Below are 19,621 nucleotides of genomic sequence, written 5' to 3' on the forward strand. Positions count from 1 at the left end.
TAGGAGTGTTGTTGTGTCACTCCACTACAATCATTTGGGTAGATTCGTTTCAGTGTTTATTATTTCAGTCACAGTATCTCATTCAGGTAAACCAGTGTTGAAAGAAGTACTCAGTTTTGTTAAGTAAGTACAGCTACCAGGGCAACTTTTACACTACTTAAGTAAAAATATTAATCTTAAAATTATACTTGAAGAGTAAAAGGTATCTGTATGCTTTTTTTTGTATGTTTCTGTATATTTTATTTGCACGGACGACAAATGTGTTCAAAATAAACACAAAACAATGATAAAAAATACTTTTACTTTTCAATCTAGTGGAGTAGAAAGTACAGTAAGTAGGGAAAAGTGAAAAGTAACCAACTGAAAAAAAAAAAGTTAAGTTATTTATACTTTACTAAAATACAGTACTTTACTACATTTACTTCGTTACCACTGAGGCAAATTGACTGGAACATATACTTACTTCTGCCACAAGAGGTCAGTAATAACACGACCAGCTCTACAGCATACAGTCGTCAGAGATTTAACGGCATTCAAAGTAAAAAATAATAATAAAAAATAGAATTATAAATTATCCAGTTACCTAAATTAAGTCGCCAAAAATAGACTTCCATTTTACCTATAATAGTTTGGCATCATTACAAACATAAATTCGTTGTTTGGGGAAGCTTTCATCACTGTTAGCATTATTTCTGTTAGCATCAGCTGTTAGCAGGTATGTTGCATTCATGAACACTCGGAAAACTGAAAACCGCATTTTTGTTCACTTGCTCGAGACAAGTGGAATTATTAAAATAGTAAAATTGTAAGGGTACATTTTAGAACTTTGTGCGTATTGTATAAGTTGTAATTATAATTTAGTTTGATGACTTTATTTTACAACATTAATACGCACAAGAAATCTTTCCCACTCAAGCCCCTCAGTGAGTTGGCGCGGCGTCTCGCGAGAGCATCCTGCAGTGTTCAACGAAGAGTCACGTCTCTGAAAATGTTTATTATTTAAACTGTACTTTTTTATGTACACAGCAGTTTTTGAAGTGTTACGCCATGTCATTAAGGAAGGTAAGATTTTGTGAAAAAGCTAGCATAAGTTGCTAGCACACTAAAATGTTACTTGAGCCAGTGCCAGTGGAACATGCTTTATTAAATTTACGCACGCTACGGAAACTGTGTCAAATGATCCTATTATGACCACAATCAAAGGTCTCTTTATCACACTAAATACGGTAAAAGCTGCTAACGAAAACAGCCAACTAACTGCGTGTGCTTTGTGATTGCGAAAGTGTGGTGAGCCGGATCCATAGTTGCTGGAGCGGTGCATCCTGGTCTGATCCCATTCTGATCCCATTCCTTTCCTCTGATACATTTTCTGCAGAGGAAAAAATATTCCAAGGACATCAAGTGCGTTTTCTTTCCGGATGAAGTAGGCCGCAGTGTGCAGAGAGCTGTGAAGGACACTGCTCTTTCTGTTGCATCTTCCACCAAGAGCTGGGCAAAGTGTGGGGACAGTTTTGTGGATACTCCAGTCATAAAGGTAAACATCAACTCTTTTCATTTCATGTCTTTACTCCTTTGACTTTACCATGACGTGTTCGTCCCCCTTTGTTGCAGAAACCCAAATCATCAGGAAGGACTTTATCTGCCGTAAGAAACGTGTCTCAGGCTCTGGCTTTAGGTGACAGCTTGAGTTCAATCAGAGGTGGAACATCATGAAGTAAAAGTAGTAAAGTACTGTACTTAAATAAAACTTTTAGGTATTTTTCCTTTGCGTAAGTAAATTTTACAGTGGATACTTTTTACTTTTACTTTACTACATTTGAGAGCAGTATGTGTACTTTCTACTCTTTCTACTACATTTTGAACTGGACTGAAAAGTAAAAGTAATTTTTTTATTATTTTGTTGAGGTATTTTATTTTGATTCATTTGTTTTTGTTGAGCAAAATTCAGCACAAATCTCTCAAAATTTTTGTGAAATACCTTTTACTTTTTACTCTTGAAGTACATTTTTAAAGAGGTACATTTACTTAAGCAACTAAGTATTAAGATTTTGTGATACTTTTACTATTACTTGAGTATTTTTTGCCCAGGTATCTGTACTTTTACTTAAGTTACAAAATTGAGTACCTTTTCCACCACTGATTTCACTGTATGTCAGATTAACACAAAAGGCCTTGGACAGTTCCATAACGTTATAACATGTTTGTTTTGCACAGGTCCCTCTGAACACACAGAAGAGCCTTTGCACATTGCTTGGAGCGACAGTGATGAGTCCGAGGAACAGACCAAACAGCAAAATGTTTTACAAGTTCTCCCCAAAAAACACTCTTCGAAAACAAAGAGAAGTCTTGCTCCATTTCAGTCATACACCAGCGCTCTGAAGTTACTCACACACAATGATGGTAAATACATTTTGTGTATGTAGCCATTTTGAATACTTCTGTCCAGTGGCGGAAGGTAATAAAGTACAGGTAGTAAAGTACTGTATTTAAGTAGTATCTTTAGGTATCTGTACTTTACTTAAGTACATTTTACCGTGTGTACTTTTTACATTTACTTCAGTACATTTGAGAGCAGTATTGGTACTTTCTACTCCACTACATTTTTAACTGGACTGTACTGTAGTAAAAAATACTTTTCATATAATTTGAGGGGTTATTTTTACCATGTTCATGGAAACATCCTGACTAAAGTTTTCAAGTTCAAGCTTCAGCTTTGAGCAAAACAAAAATAAATACACAAAATTCATATTGTTACTGTGACCATATATGTATCATTTTCAATCGATATCACTACATTTACACTTGAACAAAGAACACTTCTGTGAAATACTTTTGCTTTTTACTCTTAAAGTACATTTTTAAAAAGGTATTTAAATTCTTAAGTAATTTTTTCATGTGATACGTTTACTTGAGTAATTACTTACCTATGTATCTGTAATTTTACTTAAAGGGCTCATATTATTCTATTCTCTGATTTGTTCTAATGTTGTTTCCTCATCACAAACAGACTTGGAGTTGTGTTTTGTTTCAGAGTATTTTGAGGCTTTGGAGATGTAGACAGACGAATAATAAAGTCTTACTCAAACATGTGTGAATGAAACAAAACACAACTCCAGATCGGTTTTTGAGGAGGGAAAAGCATTAGAACATGACTTAAAGCTCAAAACTTTTTAAGTAACAAAATGGAGTTCTTCATCACTGCATCTGTCATTTAAATATGAATTGTTCTTATAGAGGAGCCTCCTGTTATCGACACTGACAGTGATATCGTTCAATCAGAAGAAGAAGTGGAAGGAGATAGTGGGCAACAGATTTCTGACTGTGACTCAAACGTGTCCAATGAAGAGGCGTCTTCTAGCCCCATAAAAGTAAGTATTATTATTATTATTATTATTATTATTGTTATCATCATCAGAGGTTTCCATGCAATTCTACGGATTTAAACCTGTCTAATAAATTGATATGATTTAAAAGTCCTATATTGCACAAAATGGACTCTTGTGAGCTTTTATAATGCTGTTTCCTCCTCAAAAACATACCTGAGTTGTGTTGTTTCATTCACACATGTTTGAGTAACACTTTATTATTAGTCTGTCTACATCACCAAAGCTCAAAATGCTTGGTCCCATCTTGTGATGTCATGAAGTGGTAGTTTCCAAGTTAACAGCTCCTTTTACCTTTCAGTTCAGTAGAGACTGGCAATTTCAGGTCTGAAATGATCCAAATGATTCTAGTGAAGGTGTATGGAGTTTAAAAACACAGTGGAGCGTTTTCAGTTTGAGAACTCTGTAAATATGCAGTGTTATGTGTTAAAAATGAGCGAATGAAACAAAACACAACTCCAGGTCAGTTTGTGATGAGGAAACAACATTAAAACTGAGATCAGAAGTTTTTACGTTCCATCATAAAGAACCATTCTAAAAATGAGCAACACCGATAAACAATACAAAACTATTTCATATTTTCAAAAGGGAGTGTGTTTGGTTCCTGTCCTCTCGCGCTGGGGTTGTAATTCTGTTTTGAACCACTAGATGGGGGTAAAGTCCTTTTGGAACATGCCACGCGCTCATGGACACGTGCGTTTGACCTAAAGTGACTGCTGTGTTATCAAACGCTTGCTTGTTTTCACACTGGCTCTCGCTGTGCGATGTTGCGGCTTGTACTGGTCTCATTTATGATGTTGGTGCTTTGTGATCTTATTTTTAGCTCTTTTGTTAAAATCCGGGAGCATTTTAGGCTGGAAACTTTGAACGTAATCCAAGTCTCAAAGTTCACGTGCTGAGGTAGTGGTGACTGAACAGACGGCTGAGGTCACGCTGTCCCACTGCTTCATTTGCATAGAGTACACTGTCATAAAATCATTATCATAATTATCAAGATAAAAATGAACCGGTTATAGCAATGTGCTTTGTGAAATGTAATATACAGAATATTTGACGTAACCGCTTGTGATATGAAGATTTTTATCAGTTTACATTCTCTGTATTATCTTTGTTAAAGATCATTCCAATGAGCATACGCCCCTCATCATGGTAAGGTGGCAGTTCAAAGGAACAGTTAAAATAAATATCATATTTGTTAAAAACAGTTAAAATATCATGTCTGTGCATATGACTGAAAGGTTTTTATTCTGCACCATAGCCTGTGTAAAGAAGTGGACTAAGTGTGAGGTCACCCACAGCGTTGAGCTCCAGTCAAATGAAGCTCATTGATATCATAGCAACCAAAGAGCCAATCCAGAGCGAGGCTGTTGAGGGTAACACCCTTCCTGCCTGTACCTCTGATTTAGCAGGGAGCAGCCGCTTAGCAACGCTGTCAATCAAACCTGTTGCTAATGCTAGCGGGAGCGACCTTGAGGAAAGTTCATTAATGTTCATATCTTGATTTATGAACACAATAGTGAAATAAAAAAACCCAGGATCATGTAGAGCGGATTAATACGAATGTTTTAAGACCAAAATGACGAGTCTGACAGCACCAGTTACAGAGAGAGGGGACACAGTTTTTCATTATAAAGTGAATTGGAGCCAGAGTTGATGGAGTCAGAAGTGTGCCCATGATCACTTCCTATTTGGAATGCAGCGGCTAGCAGGTTAGCTGCGGCCACTTATATATACAGTCTATGTTCTGCACTCTCCTCTTTTAATGATCATTTAACGGTTATTTATGTTTTGATTTGTTGTATTGTGATGTGATAATGTCTTTCTTATTCTGTAAAGCACTTTGAATTACTTTGTGTACTAAATGTGCTACTCAAATAAACTTGCCTTGCCCTGCCTTAAACATAAAGTAATTAAAATGTGCTGTCACTCTGTTAATAGTGTCCTATTGTCCCGCTGCCACCTCACACTCTACACTGTAAAAGACTGAATCAGTGCTGTTTAACTCTTCCTTCTCAAAAGTCATTCAGAATGTGTTTGTCAAAGGCAGGGCAACTTGTTGAGATTGCTGAAGGAGTGGAGGAGCTGTGCAGGTGTAAGGCCACACGCAGGCTCCTCACTGCTGTTTTTACTAATGAGCAGTAGTGGAAGGTAACGTAGTACAAGTATTAATGATACTTAAAAGTTCTACTTGAGTACATTTAACAGTGTGTACTTTTTACTTTTACTTCACCACATTTGAGAGCAGTATCTGTACTTTCTACTCCACTACATTTTTGAACTTGACTGAAACATAAAAAGTAAAAAGGGGTTATTTTTACCATGTTCGTGGTAACATCCTGACTAAAGTTTTCGAGTTCAAGCTTCAGCTTTGACTAAACAAAAATAATCACACAAAAATCATAAGAAAAATTAAGAAATTGATTCATTTTGTTGCTGTGACTAAAATATGTCTTATTTTTTAATCAAACTCACTACATTTACACTTTAACAAATGAACACTTGTGTGAAATACTTTTGCTCTTTACTCTAAAAGTGCATTTTTAAACTGATATTTGAATACTTTGACTTGAGTAGACTTTTTTTCTTCCACCCCTGCTAGTTAGGCCTGTCACAATAATAAATCTATACCTCTCATTCTATATATGAAAGCTGGAACTATATATTTTGGGGTCATTATTTATCATGTGAATGTTTTCTTTGCACAACTGGGAAAGCTTTGGCTATTTTTTGGCTAAATTATAAGATTTAAGCCATAAAAGTTTGAATTCATAACTTCTCTGACTCATTCCACTTGCAAACTAACGACTAAAGTGCTTCATTCTGCGGTTCATTTACTGCTGCTCATATTTTTTTTTTTACAATATTGTAGATTTAGAATACTTTTGTGGTTTAAATCTGCTCTTAGGTTTCTGTGTCAGTGACATAAATGAGTTTCAATATTATTGTTTATTGTCTATATTTACTTCAGCGATATATTCAAAATGTGTTCTGGTGACAGGCCTAGTCAGGTACATGTGTTCATAAAATGCAGACTTAGACAGTTATATTTTGAGTTTTGTGGGCATTCGAACGGAAGCCTGTAGAGCTGTTAGAATCACTTCAGTGACCCAGTTACTTCCTTTTTGTCAAGACTTACATTTTGCCTCAATCAGCATTTTTGGGTTAAGATTTCACATGACATAAGTTGAGGCTTGTGGCTTTTGTCATAAAACAAATCTGTCCTTGCTCAGTATAATGAAGGTCCTTATTACACTATTTTCTGATCTCTTGCTAATGAAACACAACTTCATATTTTCTACTTTGCAGTCGTTGACAAAAAACAACTTTAAAAACCAAAAGGCTATTCCTCACATCCTTCCACTGTTAAATCAAACCGGGTCTAGCAGGCTACAGTTTGGGTGAGTTCACTACTGCTGATAAATGAGAGGCTGACTCACTCACAATGTGCTGCCAGGCCGTAGTGTTGTTGTACTAGTGCAGAGTGCAGATAGGTGGCGCCGTATGGACCATTCCAATGTCAAGACCCAAAATGACCACTGACATTTGGCTAAGAGTCGACCCAGGGCTGTGCTAGATCAGGCTTTGTCAACAGAGGTGAAAATGTAAACCTCTTTTTATTATAATTTTGTAAACATATAGTCTAGGACGGTGTGTGTTGTTGCTATAGTGCTTTTGGAGCAGCTAAAGAACATTTTTTGAGACTAGGCCAGGGACATAATGTTCCACCTCTCTTTCTCTTTCTCGCTCTCTCTCATTCCAGCTTGTTGCACTGTGACGTCTGCTGGCATGTAGCCTAGCAGGGTCAAGTTGATTCAGATAGAGCGGAGCGTGTTGTCTCTCACAGCGCGGTCGGTATGCTAGTCCTGTCTGCACATGACCAGAGCTCGCCTCTCACTGGGATTTTTCCATGACTCCCGATTCCCTGAGGTGTGCTTCAGTGAGACAGCAAAAAGACGACATTGTTGTGATACTATAGAAGTGATTCAGTCTGGACTTTTTCTGCCTTAAATCGTTTAAAAACATTAATTTGATGTTCATTTATTAACTCAAATATGTAATGATTTGAGAAAGTTACAGCCACGTTTCTGTTTATTCAGTTTGTAATAATCACATGGTAAAGTCATTTAGTAAAGAGTTCATAATATTTAGAAATTCCAAGGATGCTTTAACTTATTAGATTTTTATTAAATTGTATGTACTTCTCTGGTGTTTTACCTTGCCTGAAATGTTCCACTGTATGGCATTAAACATATCTGTCTTGCATTTATTAAATTATGCATAATGTGTGGGCCAGTAGATCTGACCGCTCAACCGATTATTTTTATGTTGAGAGTGGGAATCAAACCACCAACCTTCAGATCAATGGACAAACACTATGAATACAGATATAAGTATCATCTCAATATGGAGAAAAATGGGGGACCCTCCACTGGAAAAATCTGAAAAAAGCGCTATATAAAAATGTTACCATTTAAAATATTGCTTTGCCAGGAGGAATATTCCACAGTATAGCATTATTATTTGACCCATCTTCATAGAAACAAGCAAGTGCCACCACCAGGCCGAGTTAAATTACACATGTAATGCAAAATGTCTTTTCTGAACTCGGTGTTAAACCATTCATGTGTAAAAATGTCTGCCTTATCCTTTCCCAGTCTAAGCTCTATACTGTTGCTCTGTTTATCAATGAATCAAAAGAAAATATAAAATAGATTTTGAGTTGGATAGAAATGCACTTGGATATAATTTCGTACTGAATTCTGTAACACTATTTACAGCCACTGGAGATCGAAATATCTGGCTACAAATCTGATGAGCCGAGTGACGTGATGGCCTCTGGTACACGGGACTGTGGTGAGGACAGGCAGAGGTCGGTCAGCCAGTGGGCCCGGTCTGCTCAGGCAATGCTGCAGACACCTCAGAAAGTCACCGAAAAACAGTCTAAGACCCCCGAAGACTCCGCCAAGAAGAGGCGGAAGTTTCAAAGGTCGGAATTTATCATATTGAAATGCATTGCTTAACGAGATCAAACAGAAACAGCCAGTTTGTGTTTCCACTGTGTAGTGTTGTTAAAAGAGCCACCTGCTGCTCTCACCGTGTGGGCTCCAAATGTCATTGACTGCTCCAGCTTATCAATGTATCTGATCACAACACGCTTTCTCCTTCTGGTTTCTATACAGTTAAAACCAGAGGTGGAAGGTAACCAAGTAAATGAGGTAAAGCACTGTACTTAAGTAGAATTTTAGGTATGTGTACTTTACTTAAGTACATTTTACAGTGTGTACTTTTTACTTTTACTTCACTACTTTTGAGAGCAGTATCTGTACTTTCGACTGCGCTACATTTTTGAACAGGACTGAAAAGTAAAAAGTACTTTTCATATGATTTGAGGGGTTATTTTGACTATGTTTGTGGAAACATCGTGACTAAAGTTTTCCAGTTCAAGCTTCAGCTTTGAAATATTAAGAAATTGATTTCATATTGTTGCTGTTGAACACACACACACACATATATATATATATACATATATACATATACACATGTATATATATATACATATACACACACATATACATATATATATATATATATATATATATATATATATATATATATATATATATATATATATATATATAAATTTTGTGTATTTTTATTCTACTCTTTGTTTCACAGTGGGGGGTTGGCAGAGCGGCTTCAGCGGCTTCAGTGCAGGCAGAGGTCGGCCATAAGCTTCTGGAGACACAAGTTGGTCTCTGAGAACTACAACTCCACAACAGGTGAACCCATGTCAATAAATAATGTTTTTTTTTTGTATTTTCAAATTCCAAACTTCATTTCGTTACTAAGGAATAGACGTGATACCAATTTTAATACCACAATGATGGAAAAAAAAACACACATACACTACAACAGAATGTGATTTTCAACACAAAATAATAGTGTTTTCTTGAAGTTACTCTGTGGTTCTGTTCTGGTGTTGATAAAGTTCATAATTATTCTAAAACTCTTCAGGAAAGGTCAAATTAGGTCATGCCTTTTACATTTTTAAAATTTATTTAAATAGACACACAAGTTAGACATTTTAAATGCAAGATTGTAACTCCAAGACATTAATAACAGAAGACATAACAGGACAGTTTTTTCTTTTTATACTCGTTAAATTCAATAGCTATTTTTTTTATATTGGTTTTAATATCAATTAACATCAGATATTCGATATTTTTGTCAGCCTTATTACAAACGCTGAAGTATAAAACAATTAAATAGGTCAGAAGAAGACAATTTGTTCCACATCAGAGGTCATAAGTGGTTATCTGCTCAATGTGGTCGTCACAAATGAATTCTCAATCTACGTGGCAGGATGCAGCTCACCTAGTTCCATTTCTGTGGTTTACCTTAGTACTTGTTTTCTTCAGAGGCTAAAATATTGCCTAAAAATGTGCTGCTTTAAAAAAAAAAAAAGAAAAAAAAGGCTTTCGGTTTCAAGTTGAATTGGTGAGCATTTTCTTCAGCCTGGCTGTTTATCATTAGTGTGATCTCTAGGGACTGTGATGAAAAGTCGCTCTGACTTGATTTACAGACAGTAGGTTATTAATGGCCATTCACACCAAGTATATTTCTGCCACTATTTTGATTTTACAATATGTTGTGGTACAATTAAATTATGCAACGATGGTGACGTAATGGGTTTATAAAGTGAATGAGCTAGTAGTGGTGTGGGAAGCTCTTAATTTTTAGGGTAATTGCAATTGTTAAAACACGTTAATCATCCAAATGTATAGACAATTATAATCCCAGCATCCATTCTTCACCTACTTCGCCATGTAAACAAGTGTAGGTTACGCCGCTATTTTGTATTGGCTACATTCATTTATTTATTGCTCATGCCATTTAATTTTGTTCGCATCAATTTAAAGATTGAAAAACAAAGCAATCAGACAGTTACATATAACCACTATGTGTCTTGCTATTATTGGCCTAAACAAAATGAACAGGAAGAAGACATCTCTTATAAACCCTGCTCCTTTCACAGATCATAAAAATAAACTTTAAATTCAACTTTAAATCTCTTTCATCTGCATGTGCAAACCAACCAAACAATGGACCCCTTCTTTTTTGGAGCTTTTAAATTATTCAGTTAAGACATGCATACATATATATAACTATAGTAAGTCTAAAATATGATTATAATTTTCATAAAACTATTTGTTTAGTTAATTTGAAATGGTAACTCTGTGGTAAACATTTGAGCATTTAATTTTGTATTTTTTATAGGGCCATATTACCCTATTTTTTGACCTATATTATAAAATAGTTTCCTTGTCACAAACAGACCTGGAGTTGTGTTTTGTTTCATTCACACATGTTTAACACACAAACCCTGCATATTTAGGCTGAGTTCTTCTCTCAAAATGAAAACATTCTGTTCTACCTTGTGATGTCATGTTGTAATACAGGAAGTGCTCCACTTTATATTTAAACTCCATGCACCAAATCTCTACTGAACAAAAGTTTAAAGCTGTAACAAAACGCAACTCCAGGTATATTTTTGAGGAAGTAACAGCATTTTAACAGCATTATGACATGACTTAAAACTCACAAGAGTCAATTTTGCGTAATATGGGCCCTTTTAAATTTTTCCCAGCTTCTGAATTATTCAATAGTTAATATATGATTAGAACTTGCATAGAACTATACTTTATAATATACAATTAATAATACACAATAATATATACCATTTTTTTTCATAAGCTATTTTTTTTTCTTTTTATTTTTGGGGGCTTTTAAATACAAATCTACAAAACGCAAGCTAAACAAAGATATTTTCTCTTTTCACAAGCAGTCATGTCAAGACAAATGTAAAAATGTTTTTTTTTTAAGATTTAATAGCTCTTAAACAATGATTTATGATGTCATATTAAAATACTCCCTCCGGGTCCCTTTGTGTTTTGTCAGCATGCACATTTCTGCCCTACACTGAGTACAGACTTGGGGCAAATTACTAAAAACCTACATATTGCCAAACTGGTTCCTTATCACAGTTTGATTTATTACTTGGGGGTATTGTGTTGATTTGCTCTTCTTCTTGCTTCTTAACGGGTTGCGCCAAATACGTAGTTAGCAACACGATATACACACAAGTCTTTTGAATACAACTGTTTTATGTCCAACTATTCAAAACATGAAAAATCCTCTCAGAAGTTAATGAGGTCTACAGGGACAAAGCGCACATGGTTACAATCTGTACATCAGCTCTCAAACGCACAAAAACACGACCTTTGACGATGTTGCTAATATGAGGAGGGCTGCAGTCAGCATTGATTAGTAGACTTAAAAAGGGGAAATGGTAAAAGCTCTCAAAACCATTACGTGTCTCTATATATTTGACCCAAACTGCACTCACAAGACGACAACTGCTCGGGGATTCATTGACTCCCTAACCCCCTTGACTCCTTAACCTCCTTAACTGCTAGCCCCCTTGACTCCCTAACCCCCTTGACTCCCTAACCCCTTTGACTCCTTAACCTCCTTAACTGCTAGCCCCCTTGACTCCTTAATCCCCTTGACTCCCTAGCCCCCTTGACCCTTTAACCCCCTTGACCCTTTAACCCCCTTGACTCCCTAACCCCCTTGACTCCCTAACCCCCTTGACTCCCTAACCCCTTTGACTCCTTGACCTCCTTAACCGCTAGCCCCCTTTACCCTTTAACCCCCTTGACTCCTTAATCCCCTCGACTCCCTAGCCCCCTTGACCCTTTAACCCCCTTGACTCCTTAAACCCCCTTGACTCCCTAAACCCCCTTGACTCCCTAACCCCCTTGACTCCCTAACCCCCTTGACTCCTTAAACCCCCTTGACTCCCTAACCCCCTTGACTCCCTAACCCCCTTGACTCCTTAAACCCCCTTGACTCCTCGACCCCCTTGACTCCTCGACCCCCTTGACTCCTCGACCCCCTTGACTCCTCGACCCCCTTGACTCCTCGACCCCCTTGACTCCTCGACCCCCTTGACTCCTCGACCCCCTTGACTCCTCGACCCCCTTGACTCCTCGACCCCCTTTACTCCCTGACCCCCTTTACTCCCTAACCCCCTTGACTCCTTAAACTCCTTAACCACTAGCCCCCTTGACTCCTTAATCCCCTTGACTCCCTAGCCCCCTTGACTCCTTGACCCCCTTGACTCCTTGACCCCCTTGACTCCTTGACCCCCTTGACTCCTCGACCCCCTTGACTCCTCGACCCCCTTGACTCCCTACCCCCCTGACTCCCTACCCCCCTTGACTCTTTGACGCCCTTGACTCCTTAACGCCCTTGACTCCTTAACCCCCTTGTGACTCCTTGACCCCCTTGACTCCTTGACCCCCTTGACTCCCTGACCCCCTTGACTCCCTAACCCCCTTGACTCCCAAGCCCCCTTGACTCCCAAGCCCCCTTGACTCCCAAGCCCCCTTGACTCCCTAGCCCCCTTGACTCCCTAGCCCCCTTGACTCCTTAACCCACTTGACTCCCTAGGTCCCTACCTTCGTCTTTCTGCTGTTGTTCCATATAAATCCTGATCTTCTTAAATAACTTCAGTAGTACGTGTATGTGTGTTCGCAGTGGACAGGCCTGGGGTGCTGGCCTTGGAGGTTCAGGAGGTCCAAGAGGAGTGCAGCATGCGAGTGGTGCGATGTAAGCTCCACCTCCCCCTAACAGAGGGCCACCACGACAGCCAGGCCCCCCCTGAAGAAAGGACCCCATTACTGGTGTTATTCAATAAGGAAACTGCGGCACAGCTTAACCCGCTCCCAAAAGACATCATTCACATATACCCGCCATGGTGAGATAAATTCTTTTCAAATGCAGTTTTTGTGAGAGTGCCAAGCACTGTTGATTATATATCCATGCATCATTCTGAACCAAAAGTTTATTGCATGGGGCAGTGGCTCAGTTGGTAGTGTTTGTCAACTGATCTGAATGTCGGTGGTTCGAATCCTGCTCTCGATGTCAACATGATTGGTTGAGAGGTTAGATCCATTGACGAAGATGAATGTTGTCATTGTGTCCTTGCACAAGACACTTAAGCCCCCACCATCCCCAGTGTCTGTGTACACGTCCGTATGAATGTGTGTGTTAATGTGTGTGTTAATGTGTGTGTGAATGTGTGTGTGAGAATGTGTATGTGAATGGGTGAGTGGTTCTGTGATGTCTGCTTTGAGTGGCTTTATATAAAAATTTGACTTTTTACAATTTGATATTACTGAATGCATTCATAACTGATTTTTGTGCAAGATTCGTGTTCTACTTAATCAATTTCATGTGTGTGTTCTGTTTTAAACACGATGCACCTCCCTCTCTCCGTGCAAGTATTCATTTATGTGATTGCAATTGTCATTAAAATAATCAAGATAATTACAGCCTAGGAGGTGGTCACATAGTGAGTCATTCAGATGGATGCATTCAACACAGCTTTGACAGATTGTACCTTGCAACATTAATGTTAGGCTTGTATCATAATGCATGTTATGTTAGTTGTAGCACTGCGGTGTAATGTACTGCCTTATATATAATGTAATAATAATAATGGTTTGCTTACAGGTGTACTTTTTGTTGGGTGTGAAGCCTTTATACACTCCCAGTCAAAACTTTAGACACACCCTCTCATTCAGTGTTTATTTATTTATTTGCATTACTTTCTGCATTTTATATACACACAGAAGATATGAAATATAAGATAAGTAAGATATATGGAATTATGTAGCACAGAAAAAATGAAATGACGTTATTAATTGTTTTTTCTACATACATAATTCCATATATCTTACTCTTCTGAATGTATGTGTATATGTAGGAAGTAGGAAAAATAAATCCATCCATCCATTTTCTTCCTCTTATCCGTCTAAGCAGGGACTAAATATTTTCCGACAAAGCAGAGTAGCTACTTTGGTGATTTGAATATAAATTATAAAAAAGTATCCAGTAAAGTTATCTCACTTTTGCTCTTTACTACATAATTCCATACATCTTTCTTCATATATCTGATGTTTTCTGTGTGTATATGAAATGCATAAAGTAATAAAAATAAATCCATCCATCAATTTTCTTTTGCTTATCCGGGCCGGGTTGCGGTGGCAGCAGTCTAAGCAGGACTCCCAGACTTCCCTCACTCCAGACACTTAAGCACAAAAGAAAAAACATAAAGAAAAAAGTATTGAATGAGATGATGTGTCCAAACTTTTGATTGGCCCTGTATACTCCACTTATACAGTCAGACAAATATATAGAAAAAATTAGGTTTCCTGTGAAATCGCACGTGTATTACAAAATTGTAGAAACATGAGCCTTCAATTAAACGTATCATCGCCCTGTCCATAAATGAGGGTTACTATTTAACCAAATGACGTCTCTATCATTTTCTGGGGCTCACATGCCCAAGGTGTCAGATGATTCACGGCTTGACGTCTTAGGCACATGGGGCTGTAATTTGATCATGGTGTGTCAGATGTATTCATGATGTATTTACCCATTTATTTGAGCTGTTGATCAAATCCAGTCTAAATTATATATTAAAAAGTGAACTACTCCAATTGGCTCTGTGCACAATAGCGCCTGGCAACCTCACTGTTAGCATCACTACTTCCTGCCCAGTTTTATCTGAGGTTTTTGCCAAGTCACGCTAAAATGAACAAATATTTAAAGATAAGCCAGTGAACACGTAGTGATGGATGTCACTCACAACATGATAAATACTACACAAATAAAATAAACGGGGCACTTCTGTTTTTAGAAAGAGACATATTTGTGTCGCAATGCTAAGGCTAATGCTAATTTTTGAAGCGTGATAAATATTAAAATGACACCACAAACTGAAATAATCTACATTTCAAAACAATCAAGTAGTCTTTATTTTAATTAATTTGAATTTTAATAGTTTGTTTATTTTATGTTTTATGCGTTTGGTAAAAGTTAGCATAAGCTTTGAGACGGAGCGAGCTAGATAGCATGCTTCTGTGCACTTAGCCTATTTTTGTAAACCTTTTCTTCATTGTGAGGAATAACTTAATACAATTTTTTTTATATTTATTTGAATTGGACGGGCTTTGTGTTTTCAAACATGACTCAATGTATTGACTCAGGGAACAGCACTGAAACTGACTCAGACACAAGAATCAGCAGGGTCATTTAGTATCAGGTAAGAGACCAAAAAGTAGTTTCTTAAATTAAAATAATGACAAAAATACTGGAATTAATATCGCTGTGTTCTCTGTCCATTTAAATACATGAAAAATGCACACAGGGATGGCAAAAATGTGACCTAAAATGTAAAAAAAAAAAAAAAAATTCACAGCGAAACAAATAACAAAAAATCATTAGGGATGCACCGATCCAGCTTTTTCAGTTCCAATACCAATATCGATACTTTGACAATCCTGATATCAACCCATACCAGTGTAGGGACAGAAAATAGGACTTATTTCCTTAAAACAGTTAACTTATTACACAAGAGCTCCAATTGTGTTATGTAACTGTTATTTATGCTTCAAATAACTACACAACAGCTGTGTATAAATAAAAGTCCAAACATTACGAGACCAAAATATTGATTTTCTTTGCACTAGTGGGGAACTTATTTTCTGTTGTACCATAAGATTGGAACAGTTGAGGGTCAAACGAGTTACACCTACGACTAAATGTAAATCTTTTAAACCACTTTATTTATTAGAGCTCATTTCCAGTTAAAGTGTATTTCTATTGTGCATTTAAAACAACCTGAGCTGATCAAAGTGCTTCATATAAAAGTCAACAAAAACAAACATACAGATAACACGATACATAGGGAAAGAACAAGAAAATACCTGTCTAGTATTAAATGCCAGGGAGAAGAGGTGGGTTTTCAATCTAATATTAAACTGCGTTAAAGACTGAGAGGATCTGACAGGCACATACGGAGAGGTCATATTTTAACATAATCTTACATTTATAAAAGGTTGTTTTGTGTATTTACAAATTTTATGTAAGCACTTTTGACAGAGCATTTTTAAAAAACCTTTATTTCACTACATTTGATCTTACTTTTCAGTCCAATTCAAAAATGTAGTACAAAGTATTTTTATTATTGTGTGAGTCCTGCTGAAAAGGCCTAGGGCTTATTTTTAACACGTTCATAATTTGAGGAAGACAAAAATATATAGAAATTAAAACAGCTAGGGGAAAAAAATCAAAATATTAAATTTGAAGCTTTTGTAAGATCTTAAAATATCTGCCAAATACTTTTACTTTGTACTCTTTAAACAGGTACTTAAATACTTTTACTGTACTGTAAATTTTTTCATGTGAGACCTTTACTTCAGTAATTTTCTTCTTCTTCTTTTTTTTTTTTTTTGCTTCCTTATCTGTACTTTTACTTAAGTATTATTAAGTACTTCTTCCACCACTGGTTGGTTAGCATTGCGTTTTTGCTTACAAGTCACACACAGGACACTGGGGGCGTGTTGTTTTGGAGCAGTGCAGCAGATGAGTCCAGCTGTTGGGAGTTTGACTGTAGCGAGCGCTGGAGGATCCTAAACCAGGGGCCTCCTCAGAGCTCTGACGTCAGCCGCTGCTCCAGGGAATGCTTCACATTCCTCTTCCTGGCAGTTGTTAGGTCATTTCCAGAAATCGACGGAAAAAACCCACACGGATCATTTTGGGAGAGTTTGGGAGCAGTGTGTGCATGGAGCGGGCCAGAGGAGATAGATTGAAAACACATGCTAGTAGACGGTATCTTGGAGTGTCTTCTTGTTATGTTTTATACTCAAACACCCCCTGCTACGCTCTCAAGAAACACAGCCCTCTTGTTTCTTCTACACAAGGTCGTAGGCAAATGCATTACATATGTACTGTATTCAACATTGCTCCCCCAGTGAAACCGATAAGGCATTATGGAGGGAGAAATACTGGAACTGCCCAATTAATCATTATCTAATCAAAATCGCAATAGAACAGTTTCACCACAAACGACCTAATCTCCTGTCTTATTCTGCCTAAAAACAGCTAACCGTAGCTAGCCACCGCGTTCTGGCTCCAATTCACTTTACATTGAAAAACTGTGTCCCCTCTCTCTGTAACTGTTCTTATTAACCCACTCTACTGATCCTGGTGTTTTTATTTTTCATCTGTAAATCAAGATATGAACATTAATAACAGACAAATCGGGCACCTTCTTTCTTCGAGGTCGCTCCCACTAGCGTTGGCAAGAGCCCACTCCCTGCTAAACCAGCGGTGCGCGCAGGAAGGGGCGTTACCTCCAACAGCCTCACTCCAGATTGGCTCTTTAGTTGCTATGATACTCACAGTCAGAATTCCTAATATGTAAGTCTGCTCCAAATTGGCCGCTATAACTGCTAGCCTCGATGAACTTTTTTTGACTGGAGCCGAACGCTGTGGCTGACGTTACACTCACTTGGTCCACGTCTAAAATGTGTTTCTTGTAGTAGTTTGTCAGTTCAGATTTCAGTCTTTTTGTCAGTTCTTCTGGACACTTTTAATATGTGAACTTTGAACAGAATCCCATTATTAAAACATAAATCGCACATCAAATCACAATCAAATGCTAGTCAGAAAAACCTATCTTACTTTGATTCTTGAGCTGGTCAAATTCATTCACACACAGTTATAGTCAAACACTTATTTCTATTCATTCAAAGGCAAGTCATACAGTGTTTTCAATGCCCTGCAGCTTTGTAGAGTGCACTTCACAACCTCAGTCCAAAACAAAGGTTAGTGGAGTGTGAGGGAGGGCTGCTGTAAATAAACACAATGAATCACGCTTCAGACAGTAGTTCAGTTGGCAGAGCGTTTACCACTGATCTGAAGGTTGGTGGTTCAAATCCCGCTTTTGACATGAACATCATTAGCTGAGAGGTCACGTCCCCCATAGGGTGGCAGCGAGATTCCAGCTCCCACACGAGTACTCTTGTTGCGTCCTTGGGCAAGACACTTAACTTACCTAAGTCCCAGTGTCTGTGTACACTGATGTGTGAATGGGTGAGCGGTTCCTTGATTTAACGCGCTTTGAGTGACTTGAAATTTAGACTGAGATTTAGCCTGAGTGGTGGTTGGCCCTTTCAGCTCAGTGGCTGCATATGTGCATTATATGTGCATTCATAACTCCTAACAAAAATGTGGTATTAATCACATTTTAAGATTATTTAAATGATACATAAAAAGCCAAATCATCTTCTGTCTTTCTGATCATGGTCACTTTAAGAAGCAACAAAATTGAGTATTCAAAGTTGCAATCCAGAATTTTTCTGGTGGAAGGTCCATCACCTTCTTGTCTCCTGAGAATTTATTGCTTTGCCTAGAATATTCCACGGATTTATCTCCATGGAGGGAACCATCAGGCCACGTTACAAGTCAGATCTGTGGAGAGGTGACTCCCCACTTAAAATAAAAATGCATGTTTTTTTTGTTGGTTTTTTTCAAAGCTTTTGCACAATAAAACACCTATAATTGAAGAAATGCAAGATAGAAAAATAACATCTCCATGGAGACGAGGTGACAGTGGTCTCCACACCAGAAACGTTGCATAGTGAACCTTTAAAGGGCCAGAAATCAGATTATAATTTTTGGAGTGCATGTGAACCAGACCAGTGTCTTTGTATGCTTTTGTATGCCCCCCCCATATGTGCAACCAATGACATAACTTAAATTAAATAATATATAAAACATAAGTGTATTTCTATAGCACATTTACAACTTCAGCTGAGTGCTTGGCTTAAAAGTCAGTCTAAAACAAATATACAGATAAAATCATAGACTGTATAAATAAGTGAACTAAGTGAGTGTGACGTCACCCACAGTGTTCGGCGCCAAATGAAGCTCATTGAGGCTAGCAGTTATGGGGAGAATTTGGAATCAAGTTCCATATTTGGAATTCCGACTGCAAGTATCAGCAGCCTAAGAGCAGGCACTTAGCAACAGGTTTGATTGACATTGCTAACGCTAGCAGGAGTTACCTTGAGGTTCATATCTTGATTTACAGACAAAATAGAGAAATAAAAACCCCAGGATCATGGAGAGAGGGTTATTCCGAACATTTTACAACCAAAGTGACGAGTCTGACAGCAGCATTTCCAGAGAGAGAGGCGACAGGCGTTTTCTAATGTAAAGTCAATTGGTGCTAGAGTCGATGGAGTGGAAAGCGATGGCTAGCAGGTTAGCTATGTCCATTTATATATACAGTCTATGAATAAAGCAAACAAAATTATGAT

At 37.6% G+C, this 19,621-nt stretch overlaps 1 protein-coding gene across 1 annotated transcript in view; it reads left to right on the forward strand.

Annotated features, from left to right (window-relative positions):
- The first annotated feature begins 931 nt into the window (after positions 1-931).
- The window catches only part of spidr (scaffold protein involved in DNA repair), a 58,374-nt gene continuing 39,684 nt past the window's right edge, over positions 932-19,621 (forward strand). The window contains exons 1-8 of the mRNA XM_055228499.1: positions 932-1,062; positions 1,376-1,534; positions 1,612-1,675; positions 2,215-2,400; positions 3,235-3,368; positions 8,162-8,370; positions 9,060-9,163; positions 12,987-13,206. Coding sequence (XP_055084474.1) covers positions 1,048-1,062; positions 1,376-1,534; positions 1,612-1,675; positions 2,215-2,400; positions 3,235-3,368; positions 8,162-8,370; positions 9,060-9,163; positions 12,987-13,206 — 1,091 coding nt within the window. The 5' untranslated portion in view covers positions 932-1,047. The remainder of the gene's footprint in view (positions 1,063-1,375; positions 1,535-1,611; positions 1,676-2,214; positions 2,401-3,234; positions 3,369-8,161; positions 8,371-9,059; positions 9,164-12,986; positions 13,207-19,621) is intronic.

Source organism: Periophthalmus magnuspinnatus, chromosome 17, assembly GCF_009829125.3.
Source record: "Periophthalmus magnuspinnatus isolate fPerMag1 chromosome 17, fPerMag1.2.pri, whole genome shotgun sequence".
In the NCBI taxonomy this organism is placed as follows: domain Eukaryota; kingdom Metazoa; phylum Chordata; class Actinopteri; order Gobiiformes; family Gobiidae; genus Periophthalmus; species Periophthalmus magnuspinnatus.